This window comes from Apis mellifera, linkage group LG3, assembly GCF_003254395.2.
Source record: "Apis mellifera strain DH4 linkage group LG3, Amel_HAv3.1, whole genome shotgun sequence".
In the NCBI taxonomy this organism is placed as follows: Eukaryota; Metazoa; Arthropoda; class Insecta; order Hymenoptera; family Apidae; genus Apis; species Apis mellifera.
Window position 1 is genome coordinate 7,988,401 of NC_037640.1, and position 12,727 is coordinate 8,001,127.

Consider the following 12,727-nt stretch of genomic DNA (forward strand, 5'->3'; position numbering starts at 1 on the left):
TTCCACATTCTCTCAGAGAATATAACAATGAATATGATCAATCTTCTTTTTATCTCTTATCATTCTATACCAATCTTTACAACCATCTTGGTTTCGTATCTTTCTCAATATTTCTCTTCTTTTAATTCGTTTCAAAAGTATTTCACGAGAATAAAAATATTTTCGATTTCATCGAATCGATTTGGAAGAATTTTAATTAACTTTAAGGATGAATATTCGAAATAAATAATTCACGTCCATACTTGTGGGCAGGACTGTACCGCGTGCGGCAACAGGGCCGCGCGAAGATTGATCATTATTATAATCTGGTAGGGCGGTGGCGGGAACATCTGCTACTGCGAACTCCTCTCATCCATCTCCATCACGCGGCCGTAGTTTCGCACATGCATAATCTCGACAAACCCCGGTTGTCCGACAACCAAGATCCATTTCTGATCTTATTCGTATCCGTTCTCCTCCCATCCTTCCCGTTTCCCCTGATTCAGCTCGGTATTTCCCGTACTCGTGGATCTCGTTTTAATCCACTCGAATTATTAATTAATTCAATTTTTGTGAAGAGAGGAAGGAGATGAAATCGGTGGGGAAATAAGAGAGGGAAGAAGGGAAAGAAGAAGACGGAGGGAGAGATATTGAGATTCGATAGATAGGTGAATCTCGGATAGGAGAAAATTATTTTGAGCTTACATGGAGATGTTTAATTTAATGGGAAACGGAAATAGTGCTTTTTATACGAATATGTAGAGGAATAAGTAACAAAATTCGATTTACGTTAGATTTCGAAATTATCTCGAAATAATAAGAGCGCAGTTTTTATTCCTCCTGTTACAAAGTGTAAAATCATTTTATTTTATTCTAGTAAGATACTACTAGTAAGATTCGTCAAATATTTGAAAGATCGTCTCTCATTAAGCAAAGGGATTAATGAGATAAAAGAGAAAAATTCCTTTCTCTCTTTCTTTCTCGAAACCATTGATTACAATCCACAACGAAAATTCAATCAAGATTGAACGAATTGAAGAAAAATTATCGATATATAACGCGCTCTCGATGGGAGTCGTAAATTCATTTAAAAGAAACAAAAGGAAAGAAAAAGAAGAAAAAAGCCGCGATCCCTGTTTAATCGATAAGACTACCTCGAAGGTATCCAATCTTCCTCCTCGATCTTCCTCGATTCAAAGGGACAGATACAACATACCCCCTCCACCTCCGTTTCCGTTAATTCAATTCAATCTATATTCATCGACGCCCGATTTCGTCAGAATAATGGCAGCCATTCGGCATAAATAATAATAATAAGAAAAAGGGAGGTGGAGGGAGGGCATTCGATCTTTCATTAAATTTATGATAAAGGATTCGAAGGGAGGGGGAACTTGGTCTCGTTTGGAAACGAGACCCCCGCCGGAGGGGGTCTTCCACTTCCGGACGTATTAAAAAATCGATCGAAGGGGATGGAAAAATTCGATCTTCGAGTGGAAAGCAATAATCGAAGGAAGGAAGGGAAGAAGGTTGAGAAAAGGATTTCCTTTTTCCGTTTATCTGACGCGTATTATTCCATGATTTCTCCCTTTGATTCTTTTTTTTTATTTCTTTTTGTAGATATCTTCGAGTATCTTGTATCAAACGTTTCTTCCTCGGGATGAATATATATTTCGGGGATTTCGGGGATTGACGGAAAGGAATTGAGAGAGTCGAACAGTGTGCTGGTGGAATTCAATTGTGGTGGAAGGTTCGCACGGATAAAGAATTTATTTTTCGTGGAATAAGAAGGGGCGTGATTTTTAACTTCTTTCAGAGGAAATTTTTCCTCTGACAAATAATGGTAATTTTAGATCGATACTAGAGATACTGGATCTCGATTCCATTCTAATTTGAATGGTTTGGGTAAATTTAAACAGATGGACTTGCGCGAGTCTCTCAGAAATCTGTTAAATTGATCGATTCGCTCTCGAAGATCTTCCTTATCGTTTCTGATTAAAAATCGATTCAATACTTCTTTTTTTATTCCTTCTCTTTATCGTACAGATTTTTCACGCCACTTATATTCCATTGATGGGGAAAAATTTAATTTAAGCTTAAAGTTCGTAACGTAATGACAATTCCGAATAATTGCAGTACTAAAAAAGATTATAGAAAAATATCAATTATAAATGTTACTCGAAGTAAGTTTATTCCAAAATTTTTTAAATCTGATTACTTTTTCCAAACTCTGCCGATAATCCATCAAGTTAAAATTTCGAACAAACCTCAACGTTGCATTTCCCCTCCCCTCATTTATTACTTATTACAATTACCTCCAATTATCCAAGTACCATACATTTTCAATAATATTCGATATTCTGGTTAATCGTTTAATCCCAATAATTCCTCTCTCACAGATACGAGAGAAAGGGATACGGATATTCGAAAATGGAATTTTTTTTTTCGACAAGACTCGCACAGAGGACAGTGTCGTAGGTTGGCAAGTTTTAACGAGGGATACAAATTTGATCCGATGTGGCGGCGCGTCGAGACGAGGGGCGTGAGAACGTATTTTAAGCCGGGCCAAATAATTGATCAGATGAATTATTTCCGCTCGTGCGACGCCACGATTATTAACGAGGATCGATCGATCGCCCTTCCACCTTGCCCGCGATCGAAACGCGATTTTTCTCTTTTTCATGATAATCGAAATAACGAAGTTTCCTTTCCTTATTTACCATTTTTACCATTTTTACCATTTTTTTACCATTAATTTTTCTTATCCTCGTTGTAATAATAACGCGAAAGCTTTCGATTTTTCATCGATAGAAGACAGCTTCCGATTTTTTCCAACCGCGTTTCAAAGGAGTTTCTTTTTCTTCTTCCTCCTCCTCCTCCTCCTCCTCTTCTTCTTGCGTCGGCCCATTACCTCAAACGCGACGAGAAAACCGTTTTCACGGTTGTCCGCGCGCAGTGGAAAAACGCTGCTCTCCGCGTATTTTTCCCTATTTCTCCTCCCCCTCCGCGTTCTCGAATCTCCGCGCGATGCTGAGCATCGCGAAAATCGAACGATCTTTCACGTGGAAATTGACCAAGCTGGCTCTCCACAAGAGATAAAGCTTCGTATTTACTTTTGCTTCGAAGAGAAGAGAGAGATTTGGCCATTTTCGAAATACGTATACGCGAAATAGAAGAAGAATTTTCAATAGAAAGTGAAAGATTGACGCGCAGAAATATCGTAATTATCGATCGCGACATGCGTATATTTAAATCGAATCTCTGTTTTCTGGATCATTGGAATTAGATAGAAAGCTGCTAGTAAAAAGTCCACGATACGATTTCTCTTTTTTTTTAAAACTAACCGTATTAAAAATATTTAATTAACAACAAATAAAATTGCTTTAAAAGAAAAAAGAGACACGTTCGTAGAAAAAGAAAACAACACGATTTATCTTAAAAAAAAAAGATTCTTTCGAATTCTCATTTCCTCCGATTTTTCAATATTCTTCTCGAATTAGCGAAAAAATAAATTTTTCTTATATCTCCCTCTCTCTCGTGTATTCACCGATGCGTTCAAGTATCCATCTATACGGGAAAATAGAGATTAAAACGAAGTAGGAAATAGGGGTGTGCAAGTGCAAGCGCACCAGGGACGATAATTCAGAAACCGGAGAAATCAATTCCGGTAAGCCGAATTCGACCTACATTCCGCATCGATTTGACACTACACCAAGCCTGAGATTAAACGGGCTGGGAACCCGAGTGACCGCGTCATCGGCCCGCTAAAATATTTAATTCGAAATCCGTCGGATTAAAAACCGTTTCCCCGGTGCTAGCCCGGCAACCCCTCTCGATTTATGGCCGAATCATTTCCTCTTCGTTATAACCTGTACACCGTTGTACATAGGCGCCGGGGATCAATCGATTCTTCCGCGTTATTTTCGGTGAATGGAAATATCTTGTTCAATTTGAGTTATTTTTTTTTTCTCTTTTTTTTTTTACAAAATTTTACACGATTTCTATATTTCAATAAATATATATATATATATATATATATATATATATGTGATAATAATGAGATTTAATTATCGATTTATTTTTCGCGAAATTTCTCGAAAAGGACGAATATTTATTTACATGAAATAATCGCGATGCAAATTTGTGAAAATAAATTTGCACAATATATAGAAATGAATAATTTCTTCCTATTGTCTTTTACATAAATTTATATAAAAAGATTTTAACATTTTTTATACAAAATATTTTTATATTTATATCGACACGATATTTCAAATTGACGAATAAAAATTCTAAATTTGTATAAGAAAAAGAAGACTAACATTTTTTAATCATTGAATATACGAATACACGATATTTTAAATCACAATTGACGAATAGGAATCCTAAACTTGTATAAAAAAAAAAAGACTAGCATTTTTAACCATCGATATACAATACACGATATTTTTTTATAATATTTATCGAGAGAAAGACAAGACGATGTCTAAATCAAAGTTGGACAAATAGAAATCCTAAATTTGTATAAGAAAAGAAATTAATATTTTTTAACCATCGATATTTTAAATTAAAGTTGACGAATAGGAATCCTAAATTTATATAAGAAAAGAAAAATTAATATTTCTTTATATATAAGAAAAGAATAATTAATATTAATTTAATTTTTAACTACCGATATACAATACACGATATTTTTTTATAATATTTATCGAGAGAAAGGCGATATATGACGAAGAAATCCTAAATTTGTATAAGAAAAGAAAGACTAGCATTTTTAACCATCGATATACAATACACGATATTTTAAATCAAAGTTGACGAATAGGATAATATAATAAATTTGTATAAGAAAAGATTTTAGCATTTTTTAACCACCGATGTACAAAATACGCGATATTTTTATACTTATCGAGATGGAGAGAGAGAAAGGCGAGACGATATATGAAATATCAAAGTTGGATGACGAAATCCTAGAAATCGTTTGTCGACGCACGAACTCCATTAACGTATATCTATCCGTGTCTTTAATCTGCCCCTCAGCCTGCATTCTGGAACTCGTGGTCGGTCAGCAAGGACCGGTGTTCGTTCTCGAGCCACCAAGCACCCTGGTCTTTTCCAATACCACAGGCTCCCAGCTAAGCTGTTCCGCTCATGGGAGCCCAACGCCGCACGTCACCTGGATAACCAGCCCGGATCAGAGATCGGTCACCGCAGTTCCCGGGCTAAGGTGAGTTAATTAACATAAATTTACTACTTTTAATCCCCCTACTACTTTTTAATCCTTTTACCAAAGATATATATACTCCTCTTTTCAAGTTTCACGTATTTGTATTATACCCTTTGAAAAGAGAATTTCTCAAAATTTCCTATTTTTCATTCCAAATTTATATCTACAATTATACTTTTATTTATTTCGGAATAATTAATAGACTTTAAAATATAAATCCCTGTCGATACAACAAATATCTTAATTAAATAAAATAATCGAATATTTTTCAATTTATAATACCAATTATAACAATTTTACCTTAAATTTTTTAACAACATTTTTACGAATGAAACGATTATTATATACTTCAAAAGAAGTATTATTATCACCATGATCCATCATTAATATATATCAAATAAATCGATAATCAACGCCACGATAATATTCCTCGTGTAATCACATTACATCGCCCTCCGTTCTATTTATATTCTAAACACGTATCCGTGGATAGTATAGTTCCGACGTTGCGAGGGACGCGTGCACAGAAGGAAACCGTCGGCGGGTTTTCATGAATTCGCAAGATATCCGTATTTTCGGCCGGAAAATTCGCCGATTCCGTAAAAGTGGTTGCCGCGATAGAAAGCGGGTAAGCGGATTAGCGTGGCCGGGATTTAGAAGTTGCGAGCCGCTGTAAATTGAGCGAGTTTCGGGATGCAAGATTGAAAAATTGCCAAACACATAATTACACGCATTGAACTTTCGATATTAATCGAGGCCAGAATAATCAAGCGGAAAATTCTTCTTCTCTCCAACAATTTCGATCTTCGGTTTGTCTTGAACCCTATTTCTTCAATTATCGAAAATGCGATTGAATTGATTTCTGAATTCTTTTCTTTTCTTTTGTAAAATAAAAGAATCTTTTGGGATATAAATTTTGAAAATTGTATCTAATTTTCTTTCTTTTTCTTTTTAGATTTTTCTCATCGATCAATTATTTGATTACATTGTATCCAAAACAAATTTCAATTTACTCGCTCTATTATCTTGGTCCGATCCAATGTGACGTCCCGTTATATTTGTTCAATTAGATACGGTTATACACTAATTACCTAATTAGATATACACCGATGGCCCCAAAAACTGTCCACCACTGTTCTGGAATCGTTAATTGATTGCGATGATGTGCTGTTTCTTCGAATCGAGAACGTAATTGGATTCGATCGTCGCCGGTAATTTCGATATTTAATTTTGTATTTGTAATGATGACAATTGATTTTTCAGAAACAATCCGGTCTGATAATTCGTTCCTTTTCATATAATAAAGATAAATTTGCATTACGATACGAAAATGAGAGAGGAAAGAAGAAATTTTACACGATTCCGGAATTAAAATAAGAATTTATTCGGAGGGAGAGTTATATATGGGGGTCACGAAAGGTTTGGTATTATTGGAAGTTTGACGCCACACGTCCGGCAATATCGTAAACGTGGCACCTGGGGAAACCATTTCCTCCCGGTAATTGAAATGTTCCTTATCCAATGGTCGTCTGGTAAGTTTGTCCGCAAGCAAACGTCCCACAGGAAGCCCCTCTCTCCTTCACTACCTCCTATCGTTAATGAACTTTTAACCAACGAATAATCCGGAATAATAAAGAGTGAAAAATTGTGGAATGATTTCTCTTAATCGAGATCTAATCAATTTTCCTTAAAAAGAAATATTTTAGATAATTTTAATTTTCCTATTTTTCAGTTTAGAATAATCTTTGAGAATAATTTTCAATAATCGTTCTCAAGAATTCTCGGGGAAAGGAAAAAAAAAGACGACGCCCCCACAGAGAGGGATCCGAGTTTTTTCAAAGGAACAAACAAACTCTCGCCTTTATTTTCTCTCATCCTTTTTATCCATCCATCCATCCGATCGATCGAGTTCAAAACATCTAACGCAGAGCATTCGACATTAGCATTCGAACATTTTGAAACGAACTTTCGTATCGAAAAGCCGCAAGGCTGTGCGGGGAAGAATTCAAAGCGAACCCCTTTCGAAGCCTCTCCCGTTCATCCGTCAAACGTTTTCCTTTTGCTCCCGATTCCCCCGCTTTCCCGTAATTCAGACGTCGCGTTCTCTCTTCGTTTCGCGAAACCCTGCGACTGTGTCTTTCGACAAGAGTCGATCGATTAAAGAGGAGGAGAAGAGAAGGAGGAGGAGGTTGTTTTTCGATGAAGGAAAAAGGAGGAGGGAAAGAGAAATCGGTGGAGGAAATTTCAAGGAACGAGAAGAAGAACGATTGAAAAAAAAAAAAAGAAAGAGAGGAAGAACGAAAGGAAGAAATTATCTGCCCGAGCTGAGAATCTAATACACTACGTGATTCGATCCGCTCGAACAAATTTGTCTTGCGTGTAACGTTTATTTGCCCTCGAAACAGCTAGTTTACGAGCGGGGCGAATATTTGTACAGTTAAGTGTTCCGATGGAATATACATGGCGTTGTGGAAAGTTTCGCCACGGTGTTAATCTTACCGTGGAATCTCGCAAATTGATTGCGATCAACGGCTGGTAATGCGCGTTTATTTGCCACGTGTCTCCGTAATTCTATTAATCCTCCGCCTGTTGCCACGAATTTCAATTGATCAAATTATAAGAAACCTTTTAAACTTGGAAAACATTTTTTCAAACGAATGAAAATTTAATATTATACGTGCATTTGGATCGATAAGAAAAAAAGAAATATTATAAACTTTCATTTGCAAAAATTAAATGAAAAGAAGGAACGGTTATCGGAAAGGGATTCCCCTTTGTTGAATAAGTAGTGTCGGTCGGCGCATGGGTCGAACGAGTGAAATGGAAACACGGCGAACCGAGTCGAAGTGGAGCAAGCCGCTAAATAGTCAGACTAGCATCGATATGCGGGGAACGTGTGTTATATTTTTTCAAAAAAAGAAAGAAAAGAAAGAGAGAAGAAAAAGAAGAATAATGACAAGGGAGAATAGCAGTGACAAATATTCGATTAATTAAACAAGCGAGAATTGATGGGAAAATCAAAATACGTGTTGATGGAATACGATCGCGTTAGAGCGGGCAAGTAGAATGGGTAAATATTGACAGACACAATATCTAATCAGACTGATACAACAGTGGCGTGTTTTATCAAGCAACTGTTACACCGATTGTGTAAGTAATTAGTACAAGTGGGTTACGTAGCTGGTTAAGTAGTGCTGCGGCAGGGTGTATAGTTAAACAAGTAGTGCGGGGCAACGCTTTATCAGGCTATCATAATCGGGAGGAACGTATAACCACGTTGTTCGCGTACATGGACGCGTGTAATTATGCGATGAATACGGGATACCTAGCTTCTAATTAAGCCTGTAACGCAAGAAAATGTGCTCACTCGTGCCGAGGGATAATTTTTAATTTGAATCGTTCGATATTCTTTAATGGATCTAATATCTAATGGATAATGTTCGTAGTATAATTTAATTCCTAATTTTTTATAACATCTATTATTTATTATTTCGTAATTAAAAAAATAATAACAAACAATACACTCAAGAAGGAATTTGAAATTTTTTTTTCGGGAATTTAATGCTCAACTTGTTTAAAAATTCGAATTATTAATTAATGATGATGAAATCGATTCGACTCGATTTCTCTTTGATCAAAACATTCATTCGCGATATATACACATCGTGAAATAATAAAACGGGAGCGAGAAGATCGGATTTCGATTACTCGACTGCTTGCTTGGAGAAACTTGCCGCTCGAGAAAAAGTTTATTTCCAACGTCCGCTCGATTTTACTATCAATTAGCGAATTTAAAACGCGGCAGGCTTATCCTGGTGGGCAAAGGTTTCGTGAGCCGGAAGCCCATTAAGCGTTAATGTAAATCATTCTCACGGCAAACATCACGCGCTTGCCAGCGCATTTAATCCTGGCCGCGTATTTATTATGCGCCTGGGAAAGCTCGCATGCCGCCCGCCGATCGTTCGATACGCTCCTGATGTTTCGAAAGGGTGGATTGAATTTTTTTTTTTTTTTTTTTACAGCGTAAAATGGAATTCGCAAAAAAAAATCTCGAATTCGACGAGCTCTCGATATCGTGCTTAAAAATTCGAGTGAATCGGAGAAGGGGTTGAAATAGATTTTTATTTTTGCAATTGAATTTTAACACCGTTTTTTTTTTTTTTTTAATACGAATTACAATGCAAAAGTTTCGCGAAACATCTATCAAATCATCACTTTTGAATTTTTGAAAAGTTCATCCATTTTCATCCGTTTCTCTCGATTCTTTTTTTTCTTTTTTTCTTTCTCCATTTGGAACAACAGTAACGTATTTTCCACCATCCAAATTCCTTCATCCCCGAGCTAACAAGCGGAAATCTCGCGACGGTTCCACGTATGACGAGTTCAGACAAGCGGAAGCTAACCGGAGAGTTTGACCTCTCCGGTGGAATCAATACTGGTGAGACGCGGCGAGAGGGGACATTTTTTTACCCATTACGACGCGAATCTTGAATTGTTTCATCTTGTTTGCAAGGCGGTAATTCGGATTCGGCTAATCGGCTTGAGGAACGTTTTCCAACTCGAAAGAGAACTCTCCGTTAAATTTAGGGAGAGCGAATGAGACAAGAGAAATTAGAGATAGAAATATTAGATGGAGAGAAATATAAATAAAGATATTGAGAATGCAAATATATTCCTTCGTAATATTTTCTCGATTCTAAAATATATGCGAAAATAAGATGGAAAAGGATTTCAAAAGGATGAAAATTAAATATAATGGAGAAGGACGATATTCTTCTTCGATGAAAATTAACTAATTTTCTTGAATGTTGAGAATTTCTTAAGCAACAAAAAAGGAAAGAGGATAACGATTCCAACGAATCGCGTGGCACGGTTTAAAATATGTGGGATTTAATTTCTCTATGATTTAATATCAAGTACAATATTAAGATTAAAATTTTTTTCTCTCGTTATTCATCTCGTTTGTTCACATATTTTAATTATCCCCTTAACCACGTATTTTTCTACCGTATTTTAAAGAGTATTTAATTCCGCCGGAATTAATAAAAGATATTTTCCTCTCGGAAAAAGAAATTTTCCGTTTCTCCTCGGCAACAGAAAAAAGAGAAGAAGAGAAAATCACAATGACGAATTATAAAAAGTTTTTAAAAATGGTTAAATTTATTTTGACGAATGGGGAAAATAGGCAAAAGACGTTGAAATTCTAACGTTTTCATTTTCTTCCTCTTTTTTTTTTTCTCTCCTTCTGGTTGTTTCAGACAGCTGCTCGGGAACGGCACCCTCTATTTTCCCCCATTCCTGGCGCAGGATTTTCGAGCGGAAGTGCACAACGCTAGGTACAGGTGTCGTGCGACCAGTTCAGTAGGAACCGTGCTCTCCAGAGAAGTCACCCTTCGAGCCGGTGAGTTTTTAGTAGCGCCTTTTGTTTCAATTCAATATCGACTGATCGAATTACCATAACTTTGTCTCCTCAGATTTTAAAAAGAGAAAAAAATTTTTTCTAAAAAATGAAATTCGTAATCTTTAATTCTGGAATAAATTTATTTACGCGTCGGGATTATTTTTTTTTTTTAAGAAAATTATTTCTTACGAATATAAGAGAATTTCCAAGAATTTCTTCTATTTTTAATTAAAAACTCGTTTCTCGTTTAATTTAAATTCAATGGATTTATTATAATTCGACAAAAAAAAGAAATTTAATTAATCTAAATTTACAGCTTAACATTCTTGAAAAGGAATTGTAAAAATTCTAACAAATTATCCGATATAAGATTCATAGATAAAATCTAGAATTGTAGATTCGAATCTATATTCAAATAGATCATCATAGCGGATCGAATATTCAAATATTCTTCAGAAATCTGATAGCATTCTACCGCTAGTACGATTACTAGATTACTCTATAGTCAACAGTACGAAGCGTGTAGCACGTACTATACACACACACATATATATACACGTATGTTTCGAATGGTAAACAAATAAGGGTCTGTACGCGAATCGGAATAATTAAAAGATTCTGGTGCGTTAGGTTTTATCCGCAGTGTACTCGAGAGCAGTCCAGCGCGTTAATAACATAAAAATAGCGCAAAATATAGCGAGGGAAAAACGTCCGCTTTGTACGTGTTCCCACAGGTACGGACAAAAGTCTCATTATCCATGTCCCAGTGCGGTGCTCATTAATTACTATACCTTTTTTTCCCGATCTTACTATACCTTTTTTTCGCTCGACACATCGGGAAAGAGTGAACATTCGCGTAGACACGCGCGCAGAAATGGTACACGCGATATTGTGAGAATAGCAATCAACAACTTGGATCTAAAATTTATAATAATTGAAAATTGTTTTATTACTTTCGCGATTCGTTTGATGCGAATGATGGAATTTTATTTTTTATGTATATTTTTTTTGCGAAATTCGAAAAAAACGATGAAAAATTAAAAATATAGGAAAATTGAAATAATATGATTGTAGGGTAAGTGCTGTTTGTTGTTATTCTTTTATTAAAAAAGATATTTGATTTTCTTGCTTCATAAAAAATTTGGTTTGGTAATAAAAGATAAAATATATAAAATTATATAATATTAATAACAATAATTTTGTATTATATAAAAATATGAATGATTTTCTTTTTTTAGAATAAAGGTTCTTTAGTGTCCATTATAGGTTATAAGACATCTATATCCATAACTTTCGTCTATTTCCGCGCCGTTATAAGCGAAGCGTGATCCGTAAATAGGACACCTACTTATTGTCGCTAAACAAGCTAGCTGCGGATCAGGTTACTCGCACGAATATACGTTTCAATTCCAATAATAATGTTATTACCTTAAATACCTTTGCTTCCGTTAAGGAACTCTGCATTTATATTTCCCGCTTTCATTTAAAATCTTTTAATTTATACGGTTTAAATACTTGACAATCAATAAAATAATGAAAAATAACCTTAAAATCTAAATCTTCTCAATATTTACACTTTTCTCTATATCTAACTTTTTAACATACTCAATTACATTTCTTACTCTCTGTTTCGATTTATTTGATCAAATTAGGTTTACTTTACATCTTTTTTATCATATTTTCTTCAAAAACAATGTCTTTAATTAGATCAAGTTAACATAACCACAATCGTGCGAGACACAAGTTACACAAGTTTACGATCTTTATTACTATTATTACCAACGAAATATTTTCTCGAAAAACCCGTATCCCGTATCAAAAAAATCGCAAGCACTCTTTCATATCAAAACACAAAGCAACCAACGAAAAAATAAAACTCGAAAAGAAATTCCATTCGATACGTTTCACCTCCATGTTGCGCGAACACAATAAACGTCAATTACACAGAGTGAACGTAGAAACGTGACCGGCCGCGACAACTGGCGGAAAGTTGGTGAAGATCCCATTATGCCGGAAACGCAGGCCGCGTTTTCACCGTAGATGTCCCCGAGTAAATACCGAAGGGAAAACGCGACTGAAAGCCGTTAAATTGTATCGAAGGGAAGTTCGATTCGAGCGAGTTG

At 35.5% G+C, this 12,727-nt stretch overlaps 1 protein-coding gene across 2 annotated transcripts in view; it reads left to right on the forward strand.

Moving 5' to 3' along the window:
* Positions 1-12,727, forward strand: part of LOC412855 (Down syndrome cell adhesion molecule-like protein Dscam2) — a 213,777-nt gene that overhangs the window by 163,221 nt on the left and 37,829 nt on the right. For both annotated transcript variants that reach the window (XM_006563917.3, XM_016911468.2), the window contains exons 3-4: positions 5,017-5,203; positions 10,462-10,604. In XM_006563917.3, coding sequence (XP_006563980.2) covers positions 5,017-5,203; positions 10,462-10,604 — 330 coding nt within the window. The remainder of the gene's footprint in view (positions 1-5,016; positions 5,204-10,461; positions 10,605-12,727) is intronic.